General features: G+C 37.9%; 1 protein-coding gene across 1 annotated transcript in view; it reads right to left on the bottom strand.

Moving 5' to 3' along the window:
* Positions 1–1,344: 1,344 nt before the first annotated feature.
* Positions 1,345–16,933, bottom strand: part of kcnc4 (potassium voltage-gated channel, Shaw-related subfamily, member 4) — a 35,873-nt gene continuing 20,284 nt past the window's right edge. The window contains exons 2-4 of the mRNA XM_017722024.2: positions 11,671–12,607; positions 11,364–11,558; positions 1,345–3,102 (exon numbers count right to left, since the gene is read on the bottom strand). Coding sequence (XP_017577513.1) covers positions 3,035–3,102; positions 11,364–11,558; positions 11,671–12,607 — 1,200 coding nt within the window. The 3' untranslated portion in view covers positions 1,345–3,034. The remainder of the gene's footprint in view (positions 3,103–11,363; positions 11,559–11,670; positions 12,608–16,933) is intronic.

Genomic DNA, 16,933 nt, shown 5'->3' with positions numbered 1-16,933 from the left:
TAAAAAAAGACAACAAAGGTGGGGTGGGGGCACACCGAGCACCGAGCTGGGGGATGACGGAGAAAAGCACTGAGAAACATCTCATCACCTTAAAGCAGAGAACATTTTCCCTCTAAACTTTCCATAAGCTTTTTTGTCCAGTCATGCTGCTGCTTCACTGCTCACATTGCACCAAACAGCTGCTGGTGAATGATAAGAAAGAGGTGAGTGTAATTACCCACACAGGTAATTACTGTGTTCATAGAGAAGGGGGAGTATTAAGTACTAACACACAATGCAGTGAGTTTACTCAGGCTTTTTGATAGTAATCCTGAGATAATACATCATAATCATGAAACAATCAAAATAATGTGAAATTTTCTCATTATTATGACTTACAAAATGTCATTTTTTCTGTGGTGGAAATGGACTTCCATTTGGGACAGACAAGACAGACATTGCATTAGACAGTGGTGAGAAAATGTTAGAAATAAGCTAAAACATTATCAGTTAGTTTGGCATCAGGGGTTTTTGGATGGATTGCACTTAAATGTGTCAGCTTTCTTGAAAATCTAGTGAAGGCTGTTCTCTAGTGTAGACGTTGCCAGAAAGGGTGCTGTCCCATTGAATTTTTGTCCACCAAGATACAACATAATCATTAATGTCTGACTGTTTACTTTAAAAACTTTTTAAAGATACCAAAATTCGTGTTCCCAGGGAAAAAGGGACATATACAATTTTTTAAAATATAAAAAATAAAAAGCATGGAGTCAAGGCATGGTGTATGCAGTCAATGCAACTTGCAATGGAATGTAATACATATATGTTCTGTAACTAAAGGTATTGAAATAATATATTCTTTTCTATAAGATAATTTTATCTATAATATTTTCATCTTTGCATAATATTTCTACCATACGCTCTTTATGGAAGTGTATAATATTAGTTTAGGACACTGTAGTGTATTATAGTATAGAACTGACCATTTTTGAGTGCAATAGGAAACCTGTAGAAAGTCCTTTAACATTACTATAGCTCTTTTTCAGAAGTGCAGATAGAGAGAGAGTAAACAGGAGAGACAGGCAGGAGAGGAAGACAGAGGGAACAAGCAAGCTTAACAATAATTAGAAGAGCTTATCTGTCCTGATTACCATGGAGACGCATGTGTTTTCCTCTCCGTTTAGCATTTAGCATGTGGCTGTGGAGGTCTGCAGGCAGACAGAGGGAGGCTTTGGCAAAGCTCTGCTTTCACACATCCAAACCACAGCAACATACCCAACATACGCACACTGTCACCGCAGTTCCAGCAGCAGGAACCTTCAGGAGTACTTTGGAAAATGATGAATTAAGAGCGATGTTACAGCATTCAGCATTTGGGGAATATTTTATTTATTTGTATTCCTGCAGAGGTGCATAGAAACACATGCCTACATGATACGATATATTAACAGCATCACCATAGACACACATTATACAGTTTCATTAACGGTTACTGTACTGTACCATACAATCTTACATGAGGAAACTCTTATTGGTGTGTTACGTCTCCCCAAGTACACACGCAGATGTTTTGGGGGAAGCAACGTCAAAGACAAATACAATAGAAAAAATAACCTCTCTCAATTTCACATATAGTTACTGTAATAGCAGATAATGCATTTGTGGCAAGATTATGCTAACTGTATAATATATGCAACAACCTTACATACTGTGCTACATATGACTGTGCTTTTATTTACAAATTGTACTTTCTAGTCTAGGAGTGGGCTTGTACATTAAATGAAACTAACATTCTGTTTGCTTCTTAAACATAAGGCAACTATGGCAGACTATATACTGAAAAAAAAAACCAGAACAACTCGCCTGTTTGACAGATTATACTCTATATTCCTCTGTCCACGTGTCCAAATATGAAGGACATATGTTCACTTCTCCAAGAACAATGGGCAATTTTCTCTATTACATGACTGTAGGCACAACTGGGGCAGATTACAGCATGTATCCCTATAAAGGGGGTTTAGGTAGTCACTCACATATAACCATAATGGTGCTTGGTCCCCTTTCAACCAGTGACATTACAGATGGTCACAGAAAACGAAGACAAGTGATGCAGGGCTCTTTTATAAAGAATTGATTGGTGTTTTTTTCAATTGAAGCCATAAAAATATGAGCGCTTCTGTCTCTTTAACAGAGGTGCATCAAAGAATCTTTTTTTAATCTCTACAATAACCCCTTTTCAAGTGGTTCTTCGAAAAAAGGGGAACAAAATCATGTCTTTGGAAAATGTCTCTTCAAAGCAGCTGTCTAAAAGGGTTTCCCAGAGACGAAAGGCTTCTTAGAAGCACATTGTTTAGTTCCAGTGTGTTCTGCAGGTCCATTGCACACTGCCACTGTCTCTTTAGCAGAGTAGCAGAGCTGTGGTATGATGCTGATCAGAAACAGGCCTACTATGCTATAGTCTAAACAAAGCCAAGCATCCAATTGGTATCATAAGGACAGTGATGATTTACAGAACTAGATTTATTCGATATAAGGACGTGACTCGACTGATTATCAGACATTGGTTCTACAGTACACTATGGCACACCTCATGAGCTTGTGTTCACTTCTGAAAATCCAACTCTGATATTGTATACCTCAAAAACCTCCCCACTCACAAACAGTTTAAAAGTTCCTGAAGATTAAAGGAAATATTGCTCATATGGAACAAAGGTTTCCACAATGATGCTTACAATGTTAACGGCATTGTGAGAATTCACCTCAGATAAGACGACATACAGTACACTCATGTGCCCTAGTTATTAAGTACATCAATGTTACTTCAGGTCCAAGGTATGACATACAGAGCAAGATCATGCAAAGACATGCTGGGTTGATTGAGGACAAGTAGATGTGTATATGACTATGCCATCAAAAGCGTTACATATACTACTAGCAGATGAATGTGTTGTTTAAGGGAAGGGAACTTAATGCATGGATGTGGCTGCTGGATGAAAGAGTGACCCCAATCACCCCTAAAGAGGTCCGAAGGCTTCATCATGATGCATTTGGTGCTTCAGGTCAAGGTAGTCACTTCAGGCTGGGTATAGCTGGCTGTGGCTGCAAGGGCGTCTTTGCAGGTCTCTGTAACAAATAAACAAATAAAAGCACAGTAACTATGTTTACATTTATATCAGTTGTTTCATCTTGCTCTAAAGACAGCTAGTCTAACATATGATTATGTAAATTACATGGTTCAATCACCATGGACTTTCAGTACTGTGTGGTGAGACCACCCTTCATTTATTTAATTTCCAATAAAAATATTAATTAAGTACAAGTTATTCATGTTTAGAAGATAGTTCTGAGGGGATTAGATATAAGAATCAACTTGCATAGTCAAGTAAAATAAGAGTGTTTCCCAAACTGGAGGTAATAAATATTAAAATACAAAAAATGAGGACTGCCAGAAACCATACAAGCCCTTGTAGATCACCAAAAGTGTCAGCATGAGAAAATCAGTACTTAAAGCCATTATCTTTGAGAGAGAGGAGAAAATCAAGCTCCACTCCTGATTCAGATCTGAAAAAATCCACAAATGTTTCTGTCCATCATTCCACTGTGAGAAGACATCTCAGCACTATGAGTCTGAAAGCACGTGTGGCTGTCAAGAAGAACTGAAGAACAATGAACTGGCCACTATAACTCAGACCTCAACATCACTAAACACATTTGAGATTTCTTGGATCGTGAGAATCAGGAAATGCAACCACCTTCTAAGATTGAACTTTGGAGATGTGGATAAATTTCCCTGCGGATTTCATTGGACAACTGAGAGCAAGACTCTTGAAAAGAATGGAAGCTGTAATGAAGGCAAAGAGTGGACACTAGAAAAATGTTTATTGTATTTACAACCCCATTTCCAAAAATGCTGTGCAAAAAATAAATATAAACAATATGCAATGATGTGCAAATAATTAAATCATTAATTTACCCTAAATTTAATTGAAAATAGTACATAGACAAAATATCAAATGTTGAAACTGAGAAATGTATTGAAAAATATATGCCCATTTAAAAATTGATGCTAACAACACATTCCAATAAAGTTCGGACAGGAACAACAAAAGGCTGGTACAGTTGTACTGCTAAAAGAACCTGGTGGCTGATTGGCAACAGGTCAGTAACATGATTAGGTATAAAATGAGCATCCCAGAGAGGCTGAGTCTTTCAGAAATAAAGATGATGAGGTGTTCACCACTCTGTGAAAAACTACATGGACAAATAGTGCAACTAAAACAGCAAGGAACTTTTGCTTTTCATCATCTACGGTACATAATATCATTAAAGTGTTTGGAGAATCTGGAGAAATCTCTGTATGCAAGGGGCAAGGCCAAAAACCAGTACTTGCTGGCCATGATCTTTGGGCCCTTAGATGGCACTGCATTAAAACCAGACATGATTCTGCAATGGAAATCATTGCATGGGCTCAGGAACACTTCTGAAAACCACTGTCTTCTTTGCTGCATCCACAAATGCAAGTTAAAACTCTAAAATACAAAGAAATCATATATAAACAGGATCTAGAAATGCTCAGACCTTCTCTGGGCCTAAGCTCATTTTAAATGGACCGAGGGGAAGTGGAAAGTGTCCTATGGTCTGACAAATCAAAATTTGAAATTCTTTTGAAAATCATGAACACTGCGTTCTCCAGGCTAAAGAGACCCCACTCTGTTGAGCAGCTGAAATCCTATATCAAACAAGAATGGAATAACATTTCACTTTCAAAACCACAGCAGTGTCTCCTCAGTTTCTAAACAGTTACAGAGTGTTGTTAAAAGAAGAGCTGATGAAACACAGTAGTAAACATGTCCCCGTCCCAACTGTTTTGGAATGTGTTGTTGGCATCAGATTCAAAATGGGCATATATTTTTCAAAAAACAATTAAATTTCTCCATTTCAACATGCAAGATAAGATAATCCTTTATTAGTCCCACAATGGGGATAATCTCATAGATTTTTAGTTTTTACAGATACTAGGTTTGTTACTTGTTACTAAATAGACAATATATAATACTAAAAAAGCAATAAAAAAGATTAAAAATATAAACTCTATCCCTCACAAAAAATGAACAATATAAAGAATAGAAAGAATAAATAAATAAAAAGCTAAGATATTTACACTGTAAGGATATTTTGGCTGAAATGCACATGGAGTATTGCACATGAGGTACTGGTTTATATTACACATGGGATGGTGGGGAGTTAACAATATAACATAACAACACAATTATAAATAGAAAGCTAAAGAATATTTATAAGTTTGTTGTCTTTGTAGTAGTTTCCTTTAAAAGTATAGGTTACATGATTTGCATATTATTGCATTCTATTTTTATTTACATTCTGCACAGCGTCCCAACTTTTTTGGAAATAGGGTTGTTGAGGCTTCTGGGTAATTTTCTATCAAATATGTCTCCACTTTTTTCCAATATTGAAAAATGCCTAACTTGTTCTTAATGGCTCTTTTGACTGGAAATTAAGTAATGAAAGGTGCTCTCTGACTTTTGCATAGTACCATAAGTCTTAGTGCAATTAAAACAAGCAATTCAGCCCAACCTTGAGATTACTTGAGAAAGATTTGGACTTATAACCACTTAAATTGAGAAACTGACCATCTGTCCCCACTTGTGGTTTTGTGTTCTTGTCAGCATGTGCTTTACTGTTGGTGTCCAAGTATTTTTCATTTCTCAAATGTGTAAAAGCACAGTGTGCAAGACTGTTTGGGTGACCATGGTCCAATGACATGTTTTGCTGATTTTGATGACCTGAAAATTAGTTAACACACCCTCTGCAAAGAACACACATCTGCACAATTACTATTTTTTTTTAGCATTTTGGAAAAATAAAGCAAAATGCAATGCATAAAAGGCCTGTGCAAATGTTATGTCACATTTTATGTTTTGTTTTATTTTTTTGTTCCCAATATGTTAAACTTCATAAATAAGTAGGAACTGCACACTAAAATGTGCAGTTTGTTCCCCTAAGGATGTGTTAACTTGTTTTCACTTCAAAAATCAAAAACACATGTAATTTGACCTGACCTGTATATACCACAGCTCAGCATGTTGGTGATGTTCTTATAGGTTGTTTTGGAAATACTGGTAAAGAAAGTTAATGTGTGAGAACATCTGCGACTAGCTGTCCCACAAGGATAAAGTACACACTGGCAGTCTAGACAAGTGCTGGTGCACTTTTGCAAATTTTGGAAAATCTTCATGTAACTTAAACAGCAAGTATGGGCTAGTCACAGGCTGTGACTCTCATAGGTGATTTTTTTGAGACATTTTGTAGGAATTCCCAAAATATCACACTGTCGAAATTAGACAAAAGGTGAACAGACTCTCACTAATAGAGAGGGATAAATAGACCCTCCCACATATTAAACATTTAACCAGAAACAGATATTAATGATACATTTAGATAAAAGAAAAAGGGCTGGTATCAACATGCATTACCTTATTGAATGGAGCATTTCACGTTATCATGTAAATCAGACTATGGTGTGCATGTAAACAGACTTCTGTAAATATCTTAATTTGGTCCAGCTTCTAAAACTAATGAAAAATATGGTTGGGATATTCTGTGCATGCAAACATAGCTATCGTAAAGCCAGAGTTTTATACCAGAATAGATTCCTTTTTCTTTATTGCCGGTATTTATTGCAGGTTGGAAAGGTATTAATAGCCATAATGCTCATAATAACTATGAGTCAAGCATTATACTTTTATTGTACCAGAAGTCAGAACATTGCAGCTGCAGTGTACATAAATATTGACATTGCTACAATGTGTGATTTTATTCCAATACAATTTTACACAGAAAGACTGGAGATAAGTGTAAGATTCTCTTTGTGCAACTGAGCAGTGCTCCAGCACCTAGTAGCCCAGATGCATTTATATAAGAATGTACACAGAGATACACTCCTGCTCTCTGGTGCAGAGCTGATTTAAACCAGAAGACCTCTGGCCCCTGCAGACACTGAGCAGGCTCGTGCAACACAGCGGTGATCAAGAGAAAGACCTTGAGGTTCACCCATGCTACTTGTGAAGGCCTATTAGCAGCAATTAAAGTAGAGATGTCACTTGGGACCAGAAGCACGTCCAGAACTCATGCTGCTGCTGTGTCTGCTGATGGTGCGTTTCAGAGGTGGCTGACTGCTCTGCCACATCATTACACTCCCATCAGAAAGGAGGCAGCCTGAAACCGGCAGTGCTGCTCGAATGCACATGCTAATCAGGCAGGCTATTTATGGGAGAAAACCAGCTTTCTGTGAGGCATGACTGTGACACATGAGGGCTTCATCATTTCTTCATTTTTTCAAGGGGGGACAAATATTTGCTAAGCCTATAAAGAGGAAAGTGAAATCATTAGGAGCTGATGAAAAGATGAAAACTCATTTCAATGCAGAAATCACAATTAAGAATGCAATTTAAACTGGAATTAAGCAGAGCATATGGGCCAATGACATATTGTATAATGTTTACAGTGAGTTAGATCTAATAATAGACCTTAATAAGGAAGTGTCAGATGTTTAGATGAAAATGTATTTGAGCTGCAAATCCCCTAAAATCCTACAAGCTCCGCCAGCGTTAGTGCACTACATTCCAAAGTTCTTTTGACAGAAGAAACTATTATATAAAAAAAGCAACATAAAATATCAGTTTTCAAGATATTCCACCAGTAGTGAACCTTCAGGGCCTTCTAGGCCTTCACAGAAGGCCTCATGATTTCTAGGAGCTAAAAAAAATACATGACTGTAGTTTTTAGTTTATTTTGTATGAATCATTAATCAGGTTAAAGCAATATTTGTTAAAGTTTGGTTAAAATCTTGAAATGCCCAACAAAAAAAATATTCAATCAGGATTTTTTTTCCCTGTGGTATCTAGATAAAGCGAAATGGGCTCACTCATTGCTTAGGCCTTCAACCAATCATGCTAGACCAACCAATCATGCTTTCATTTACTGAAGAAATGTTTGTAAAATATACGTGTGATATACACTAACATCTGTTACTAGCTTCAATCGAAAATAAAGGAAAGTCTTTTACAACCATTGACTATACTTAGTCTAGAACAGCCAAAAATGTTTAATAGTTTACTGCTTACATACTATTAGAAATCACACAGTGGAACTGGCAGTAATTATCATTATTGTAGAGTTGGATCTTTTCACTGTTTTTTGATCATGTTTTGGCATTTATGACTCAAACTAGGCCTTGCTGTGATAGTCATGGTTCACCAGTGGCTACCCACAGTGCTGCCCTGCAAAGGCACAGGGGAGTATCTATGCCAAGAAACAGAGAAAAATAGCCTCCATGTTATTTTGCTTTCCAGTCAAATATGTTGTCTGTAGTCATACTGATAATGACTGACATGTGACTTACATACCTACAGCACATTTGGCTGGACAACAGAACATCCTTAGTTTCACTGTTAGCGTACTTACTGATGATTGCATTTGTAGGGCAGAATTAATGTTTTGACTGACAGAACTTCCTTAGCATGTATCAGTAAATTTGGCAATGACACGTCTAATGATAGCATGGCACCCAGAGGTCTGGTCATGGAGTCAGTGCCCTTAATCGCTGTTCATTTTCTGACAAGGCCACAGCTGCCACCGCTGCTGCTACCCAGACTTCTATTGATTCTCTAAGTGCATCTGTCTCAGCACTGGCAGGGGAAATTACACGGCCTTTCAAACAGACCAGAAATCAACCGTCACAGCATGTCTGAACAGGTTATTCGCCCTTTGCTTGAGTCTTCTATGAATGGGGAGGAACCACAACATAACACTGGTATGCTTGAATAAGATACCATTCAAATTCTAATTAAGTTCCAAGCCAAAAACTGAATACTTCAAAATTAGGACACCAAAGACACATTATTACCGATAAAAAATCAACATTTTAAAATCTTTTTCACATTAGCTATACATTGCCATGGCATATACTTTGATGGAAGTGTGTATGATTTACAAAACTGGAAGTGACCTGGATTTTCATCGTTGTAGGTGAGCAAGCAAGTATTATAAGTGTTTTAGTTGTGTTGAAATTTTATTTACTATTGTGGCACTATTATTTGTGCTACACAATTTTATGACATGAAGAAAGCTGTAGCTGTGGTGAATGTTTTATCTAGGCACAGTCATATTTGTGGAAAGTGTGTTTTTTTTCACAGTACAGGGTTCTACTCATCATCTACAAAAATAGCAGCAGATATGACCCCACAAACCCTCTGGTTCTCCATATTTTCAGGCTCTTAGTGGTTAAAATATCATAACTAACAGCAGTTAATTTTCAAACATTCAAACATGAAATCATTATTAAAACTGCACTACAGTCACTTTAGATATGGACCAACTGAACAGCTCAGTGCAAGGCCAAGATGTAATGTGTGCATAATGTGATACTGCCCAGGTATCTAGTTGTCTGTAAGAACTTTTATAAATGTTTACATGTCATCCATGTGCATTTTATAAATGTTTATGTATCAACCTTGCACACCATTATGACCAAAGTCAGAAGATCTACCAATGGCATTATGTCCACAAAACAATGTAGAAAAATGTAGAAAATATAATTTGGCTTAAATGTACATTGACATAAAATAAAATTTAAAAAATAATAAATAAAAAACAACAAGAAAACTGTTTCTGGTATGTATGGCTTTTAGGTTCTAATCATAACCCATATACTGTAGATCAAAAAGTTCTAGCAAGGACCTGTCCAATACACCAAGACATGGTAGCCTGTCTTTTACAACCCTGAGCTGCCTGGCTCAGGTGTGTTGAAAAGGATAAGAATGAGAAGATCGTCACTGGCCTGGGTACATTTTGTCTCCATTAGCCTCATCATTCATGTTATGGTACCAGATTTTTTGTCCTTATGCCAGTCTACAGATGGGGCCTTCCAGGATGTAGCAAGGGACAAAAAGCTTATTCTCAGTACACTTTTGTATGTGTCTAGATTTGGCAAAGCATTGCAAACGTCTACTGTTCACATTTTCCATTCCCCATTTCCATTCCCATTCCCCAAGAGACATCTTCAGATATGAAAAGTGAATGTTTATGCTCCAGCTGAACACAACTAGCCTGTCTATCAGATTATTGGCCGGACACACTGTTCATGGCCAAGCTCTCTGATACTGCTGATATTCAATCCTGTAACTGTCAGATGTTAGGGTTAGTTTTATGACTGGAAGAAACACCATTCATTTTGTGGTTGAATTCATAGAGACTGCTATAATGATATGTATATTTCTAACATACAGTTTGTTTGCTACAGCTAAAGTGCAACTAAAATGAATTAAGGTAATCATCTCAAAACTGCTGTAGAGAACCATTCTTTGTAAGTTGATAAGAAATACAGTTGTATGCAAAGGTTAAATAACATGTTTTGTTGTTTTTCTAAGTGAAAATGAATCATCAAAAGTAATTTAAAATAACACCTCTACCATCACTCAGTTCCAATCACTACAACTACAGACTTCTTGGTATAGCTGATTGATGGTTTGAATGAATTAACTTCAATTAGCATGGACCTGAGTCTGTACAGTGAGCTACGCTTTCTTACACATAAACATAAAGTACGTGGCTGCATTTATTGCACTCAAGCCCTACATTTGTACAATACACCACACAATAAAACATTAAATCAATCAGTATTATGTTTTGAAGTAGGGGGTCTAATAGACTCAAAGAGCCAAAGGGAGCTAACAGACTCAATTTTTCTATGACCTTAAATTTATCAGATTTTTGTCTCATGGAAAACCTTTCCTATTAAAATATAAGAGTATGATATAGTATGTAAACATAACATAAAAGAGTATGATATTGTATGTAAGCATTGTGATGGTTTAAAAGAGTACTGTTTACTCCCCAGTCAATGTGGTCCATATATGGAAACTAAGCTGCAAAAACAGCCAAGTATTCAATGAATTCATTGTTTTTTTTTTCTTTTTTAATGTACTGAAAACCCATTTAGGTATGCCCCCCTATTCAGGCTACGTCAATTTAGCCCTATCTATTCACATGAACATAATGAGGTGTTTTGCAGGCCGGACTGCTTTTTGAAAAAGGCAGAATACAGGGCAGTCAATCAGGACAGAGTATATATACTTACATCGGTCTTAAAGGCACAGTAACAAACATAGCCTGTTTAATGCTACAGGATAGATAGAGGTTGGAAAATGGACATGTAAATATAAATTAGTTCACAAACATCATAAGTGAAAAATGAAACAGCCCTTTTACCTGGGCTGTTTTGGGTCTTCTGGTAAGTGTTTAACCCCAACAGACAGCACAAAACCATACAAGCCTGACTTCTGGTTGTGGTCTGCTGGCTGTACCTGTGCGAATGGCGGGATCAGCTCCACAGGAGAAGTCTCCAGAGGTCAGGAGGAAGCAGGTCCCCTCTTTCTTGCCCTTGTCTCGGTTGCGTGAGCGACGTAAGGACCACTTCTCACTGGGGGAAAGTGGCTGGGTCAGACTGCAACCCTCTTCATCTGACAGAGCTGCATTAGCATCCCCATTCTGCTTTGAGTCTGATAGCAAAAGAAAGAAGAAGGAGACATAGATGTCAGTGGTTTGGCTTTAGTTCTTATGGATGTATCATGTATTTGTCTGCTTTTGTATGGTTTTATTCATTCTACTTACCTGAACGGTTTCTCACAATGTTCTCCTCAGGTGCAAGAGGGCATGTGTCACTTTGCGTGCTGTTCCTATGGGAGTTGCTCTCTGATTTTCCAAACGAGGCTGAATCCAACACTGCATCAGGGTTGGGGAGGTGCCGCTTCTTCTTCTTGGGCAGCTTCTGTTTGGCCATGGCCAGGGAGTAGTACATTCCGAAATTATTTACAATAACAGGGACAGGCATGGCAATGGTCAGCACGCCTGCTAACGCACACAGAGCACCAACCATCATACCCAGCCAGGTCTGAGGATACATGTCCCCGTAACCCAGGGTTGTCATTGTGACCACTGCCCACCAGAAGCTGATTGGAATGTTCTTAAAATGAGTGTGAAGGCTGCCATGAGGGTCATTCGGGTCTGCTCCGATACGCTCAGCATAGTAGATCATGGTGGCAAAGATGAGAACACCAAGGGCAAGGAAGATGATAAGGAGGCAGAACTCATTAACACTGGCTCGCAGGGTGTGGCCAAGCACCCTCAACCCTACAAAATGTCGAGTCAACTTGAAGATCCGCAAAATCCGCACAAAACGCACCACTCGCAAGAACCCGAGCACATCTGAGGCAGCTTTGGAGGACAGTCCGCTCAGACTCATTTCCAGATAGAAGGGTAGAATGGCCACAAAGTCAATAATGTTCAGAAGGTTCTTAATGAAGACCAGCTTGTCCGGACAGCAGATGATGCGCACCAGGAACTCAAAGGTAAACCACACCACACAGATGCCCTCCACAAGGGTGAGCGCAGGCTTGGTCACCACCTCCAGAGTGGCCACCACCTTTGTGGTGTTGCCATCAGTAATTACCTTAGTACGGTTCTGAAGCTCGTTAAAGGCCTCGTGGGTCTCTAGGCAGAAGTTAGTGATGGAGACCAGGATGAAAAAAAGAGAGACGAAGGCAACAATCTGCAAGACAAAACAACCATGTTATAAAAGAGGGTACATCTGGATCAATAACATTATATAATATGCTTCTCGCTTGCTGGTAGTATCATTTCACCTAAATCATTAAAAATTGAATGCATGAGTTGAGTGTTGATGATCAAACTGAAGAAAACATGTTACTGCTGTCATAACAAAAACTTAAGAGGAGAAGAAATGAACACTGCACTTTTAAAGGACATTTTTTTTAAAGGATCTCAAATCGAGTAGTTACTGTTCTATTTCTTCATTCACCGAGAGCTGCACTACTCAAATTCGGTCTTGGTGTTGAGTCTGGACTCCGGAGAATTTTTTGACTCTGACTTGTTTTGCACTCGTATTTGTACCAGGACTTGTCAGCCATTGCTCTCAAACGTATTACCTAGCCTTAAACAAGCTACCATTAAACTACCATTTTAATTGAATTTAATTATGTTTACTTGTACTTTCTTTTTTTAACAACAACAACAACAACACTGACTTGTACTCTAGCATTTCAAGCCAAGTCACTGCCTCAGTTTGATTTAGCCAACTGGCATTAAATGGATTCATCTAGAGTCAGCACTCACAGTGCTGATGAAATTAGAAATAGATTTTGGAGCCATACTCTAAATTAAATTTTTAAGCTATACCACATTTGGCTTTGTAAGGAGAAGAGGAGATATTTTATTATGTTTCCAGTTTGATGAATAGTTACTGTTGCATTATTGTTATTTATTGTTATTGTTGTTTTGTTGTTGAAAAACACCTTTGTGTCAGCTCTTGACAATGAAACAAATAGAAGTGTCAGAATTGTTGACTCAAGCTGGTCAATACAGAATATATATTGGGTGCAAATGTAATGCATTCTATTTAATATAACTATGTAACTATGCCAGTCTATAATTTAATATAAATAGTGTAGCAAAATGAACCCTAGAATTCCACGCATAGCTTCAAACAGATTGAAAAGGCCAAGAAATTTGACATTTTGGACAATTGGCATTTTAGGCTTTTTTGAGTCTCAGCCTCATTTGGACACAGATTTGACTTCCTCTCTGTGCCCTTTCTGGCTTCCATTGTATATTTATCACAGGAAACACAATTGCTAACATATTTTGTAGAGACACCCTTTTGAAAATCCAAAACTAGGTTGTGCTAAATAGAATCTACACTCACCGGCCACTTCATTAGGTACACCTTGCTAGTAAAAGGTTGGACCCCCTTTTGCCTTCAGAACTGCTTTAATTCTTCATGGCAAACTTTCAACAAGGTGGTGGAAACGTTCCTCAGAATCCTCATTTTGGTTGGTGATTTGAGTTCCTGTTGTCTTTCTATCATCTGGAACCAGCCCATTCTCCTCTGACCTCTCACATCAACAAGGCATTTTTGTCCACACAACTGACCGCTCACTGGATATTTCCTCTTTTTTGGACCGTTCTCTGTAAACCCTAGAGATAGTTGTGCGTGAAGATCCCAGCAGATCAGCAGTTTCTGAAATACTCAGACCAGCCCGTCTGGCACCAACAACCATGCCATGTTCAAAGTCACTTAAATCCCCTTTCTTCCCCATTCTGATGCTCGGTCTGCACTTCAGCAAGTTGTCTTGACCACCTCTACATGCCTAAATGCACTGAGCTGCGGCCATGTGATTGGCTGATTAGCTATTTGTGTTAACAAGCAAATGAACAAGCAAATGTACCTAATAAAGTGGCCAGTGAGTGTATATTACTATATATTCCTTGAATGTTAAGGCCAGCTGACCCTCACATCTCAATTCTAATTCACCCTGTTATCCATGCAATATCTGAATTAATCCCTGGAGTCAGATAACAGAAAAAAACAGGTAAGAGAGGGTTTTCTACGGCCCCATCCACCTCTATTCTCAATGTGCAAAAAGAGCATTACTCTCTATTCAAATGATCCCATTACTTTAGCCCATCAAATAATTTCTTTAGGAATAGAAAAACACGTCTTACGGAATCATCTCTTGAGTTAAACTAATCAAAGCAGTGACACACTGAGTCATGCTGTGTGAAAAGAAATCTCAATTAGCTTTAACAATTACAACTTCTTCATTTAGTCAGGCACAGCAAGTAGGCCTTCGTTTCAGCTCAACAGCAGCAGTGACAATTAAGACAAAGAGACAGAAATAAAGATACATACAACAGATGGCTCTTTTCTCAATGTAATGATCACATAAAAACCCAGGCCATGGAAAGTTTCAGGCAAGCTTTATGTTTGAATTATGTCATGGTACTAGGTGGAGATAGAGGGACAACAGAATGAGCAGAAGAGACAATAAAAAAGAAGGGGGTCTCTGAATGTACCCTGAGGTCTTGTAGCATTGAAAAGAATATTTAAAAGGCCCATGTCCTGCATTTATTTTGTAGTTTATTTGCCCCTGAGGTCTACTTACAATGTTTGTGTGGTTTTATGTACAAAAACAGTCATAAATCACTTTTACCCAACCATTTTCCAACCTCCTTTTATACCTTAGAATTAAACAGGCGTATATATGCACACATATATAAAATTGGTATATAAATGAGCTCTGTTCTGATTGGCTGTCCTGTGCCTCATTCAGAAAGCAGTCTAGGCTGAAACAGCATGAATGGGTGGAGCTAAACTGCGGTAGGTTAAGTAAGTGGATATGTAAACGCACACCAAAGTAATGAACGCAAAATTTGGTTGTCAGCTTAGTTTTCAGTTATGAACTGGGAGTGAACAGTATGTTTTGAAACCTTAACAGTGTACATCAAAAATGTGAGGAAAATGTTAGCATATAAAAGGTTAGTTTCCATCATATGGACCCTTTAAGTGACACTAAAACTCAGCTATAAAAACGGCAAACAGTGTGAACAATCAGAGTCAGCATTGCTGGAATGGCAGTAATGCTGTTACACATTTAGACTTTTAAACTGTAAATGTGCGGCTATTTAAGAATAAGAAGGCGAAATTGATTTAATGCAATTTTTTGTCAAGCTAAGACTACCAGGCTGATGGTTTCAGGAAATAGCTGCCATTACTCATCCCTAACTTGGTTAGCATGTCATGGTATGTGAAGACAACTAAATGCATTTTGAGGGAAGAGAGGGAGCAATATGGTAAATGAATGGAGACAAAGGAGAGGAAGAGAAGGGGAAAGAGAAGGTGAATGAGAGAGGAGGCCATGGCAACGATGCCACGCTTGTGCTTCACAGTAGGAGATGTCTACTCGTAATGAGAGCGGTAAGCCTGCCTGGCACCACATGTTGCTAGATGTGCTTAGGTTTGTTTGTGTTTACACATGCCCTCAGGTCAACCCCCTAACTGAACATCATAGTGACAGAAGCACTTAAAATCAGTTGACTCTTTGCTGATTTCACAGCCACAGCAAGTATAGACAGCCTTGATCCAGCCCTATTCTGGATGTACTTTGAAACAGAGCCTAATAGAGCATCCATCATTCTGTTATTGACCATGTCATGAACACAATACCTGCACCTCTATTCTTCCGCTCTCAGCAGCTGTCTAAATATGCACTCATGCCATACACACTCACAGCATCAAGCATCTCAACTTCAGAATCTTAGAAACCACATTTTCACAAAAAGATGAAATCTAATTTAAGTAGGCTAACTTCTATTCATCTGTCAGACCATTCAATTAACATGGCTCTATGCACTCAGAGCTGCTAAAAGGGCAGTTTAATGTGCAAGTGTGCAACATTGAATCTTTAGTAAGGCCTCACCAGCTGTTATCCTGTTGTCTAATAAGCTTTTACTGATCGTTTTAACATCATTTATTCAAATGATATCGACATTTTTAAGTGAGTTAAAGATTACTGTGGTCAGTTCCTCAACAATTTGATTCGATTATAGGAGAAGTTAATTATGGTCAAATTGAAGACTGCATTATGGCCAAATTGAATATTTATTTTGCTCAAGGTTTGCGGGAGTCTGGAATTTCAGTTATAAAGTTTAGTTGGCAGACGCTCCTTATTAAACATGATGAAGGAAATACAAAATATGGGCTAAAACTAAAGCTACACAAAACTAATCTAACAAAATATGACAAAGGGCAGTTTACATGTTGCCTTCCTAAACATTCTAGTACTCCAAATGCAAAACCAACATTTAATCGCACAAAGAATCCAATTTCAATTCTTGAAATGATTTAAATGTAAACATAGATATTTAGGTAAGCATACCTGCATTTGAATGATAAGACATTTCTAACTATAATATTTAATAATAAACCAGAATATAATAAATTTGATAACAAAACAGGCTTTACAAATAAGAACCTCATCCACTTAGTGCTATTCACAGTAAGGCACCATCCTCATTG

Source organism: Pygocentrus nattereri, chromosome 28, assembly GCF_015220715.1.
Source record: "Pygocentrus nattereri isolate fPygNat1 chromosome 28, fPygNat1.pri, whole genome shotgun sequence".
Lineage (NCBI taxonomy): Eukaryota > Metazoa > Chordata > Actinopteri > Characiformes > Serrasalmidae > Pygocentrus > Pygocentrus nattereri.
Note: the sequence above shows the minus strand (reverse complement) of the source record. Positions and strands in the feature narration are given on the sequence as shown.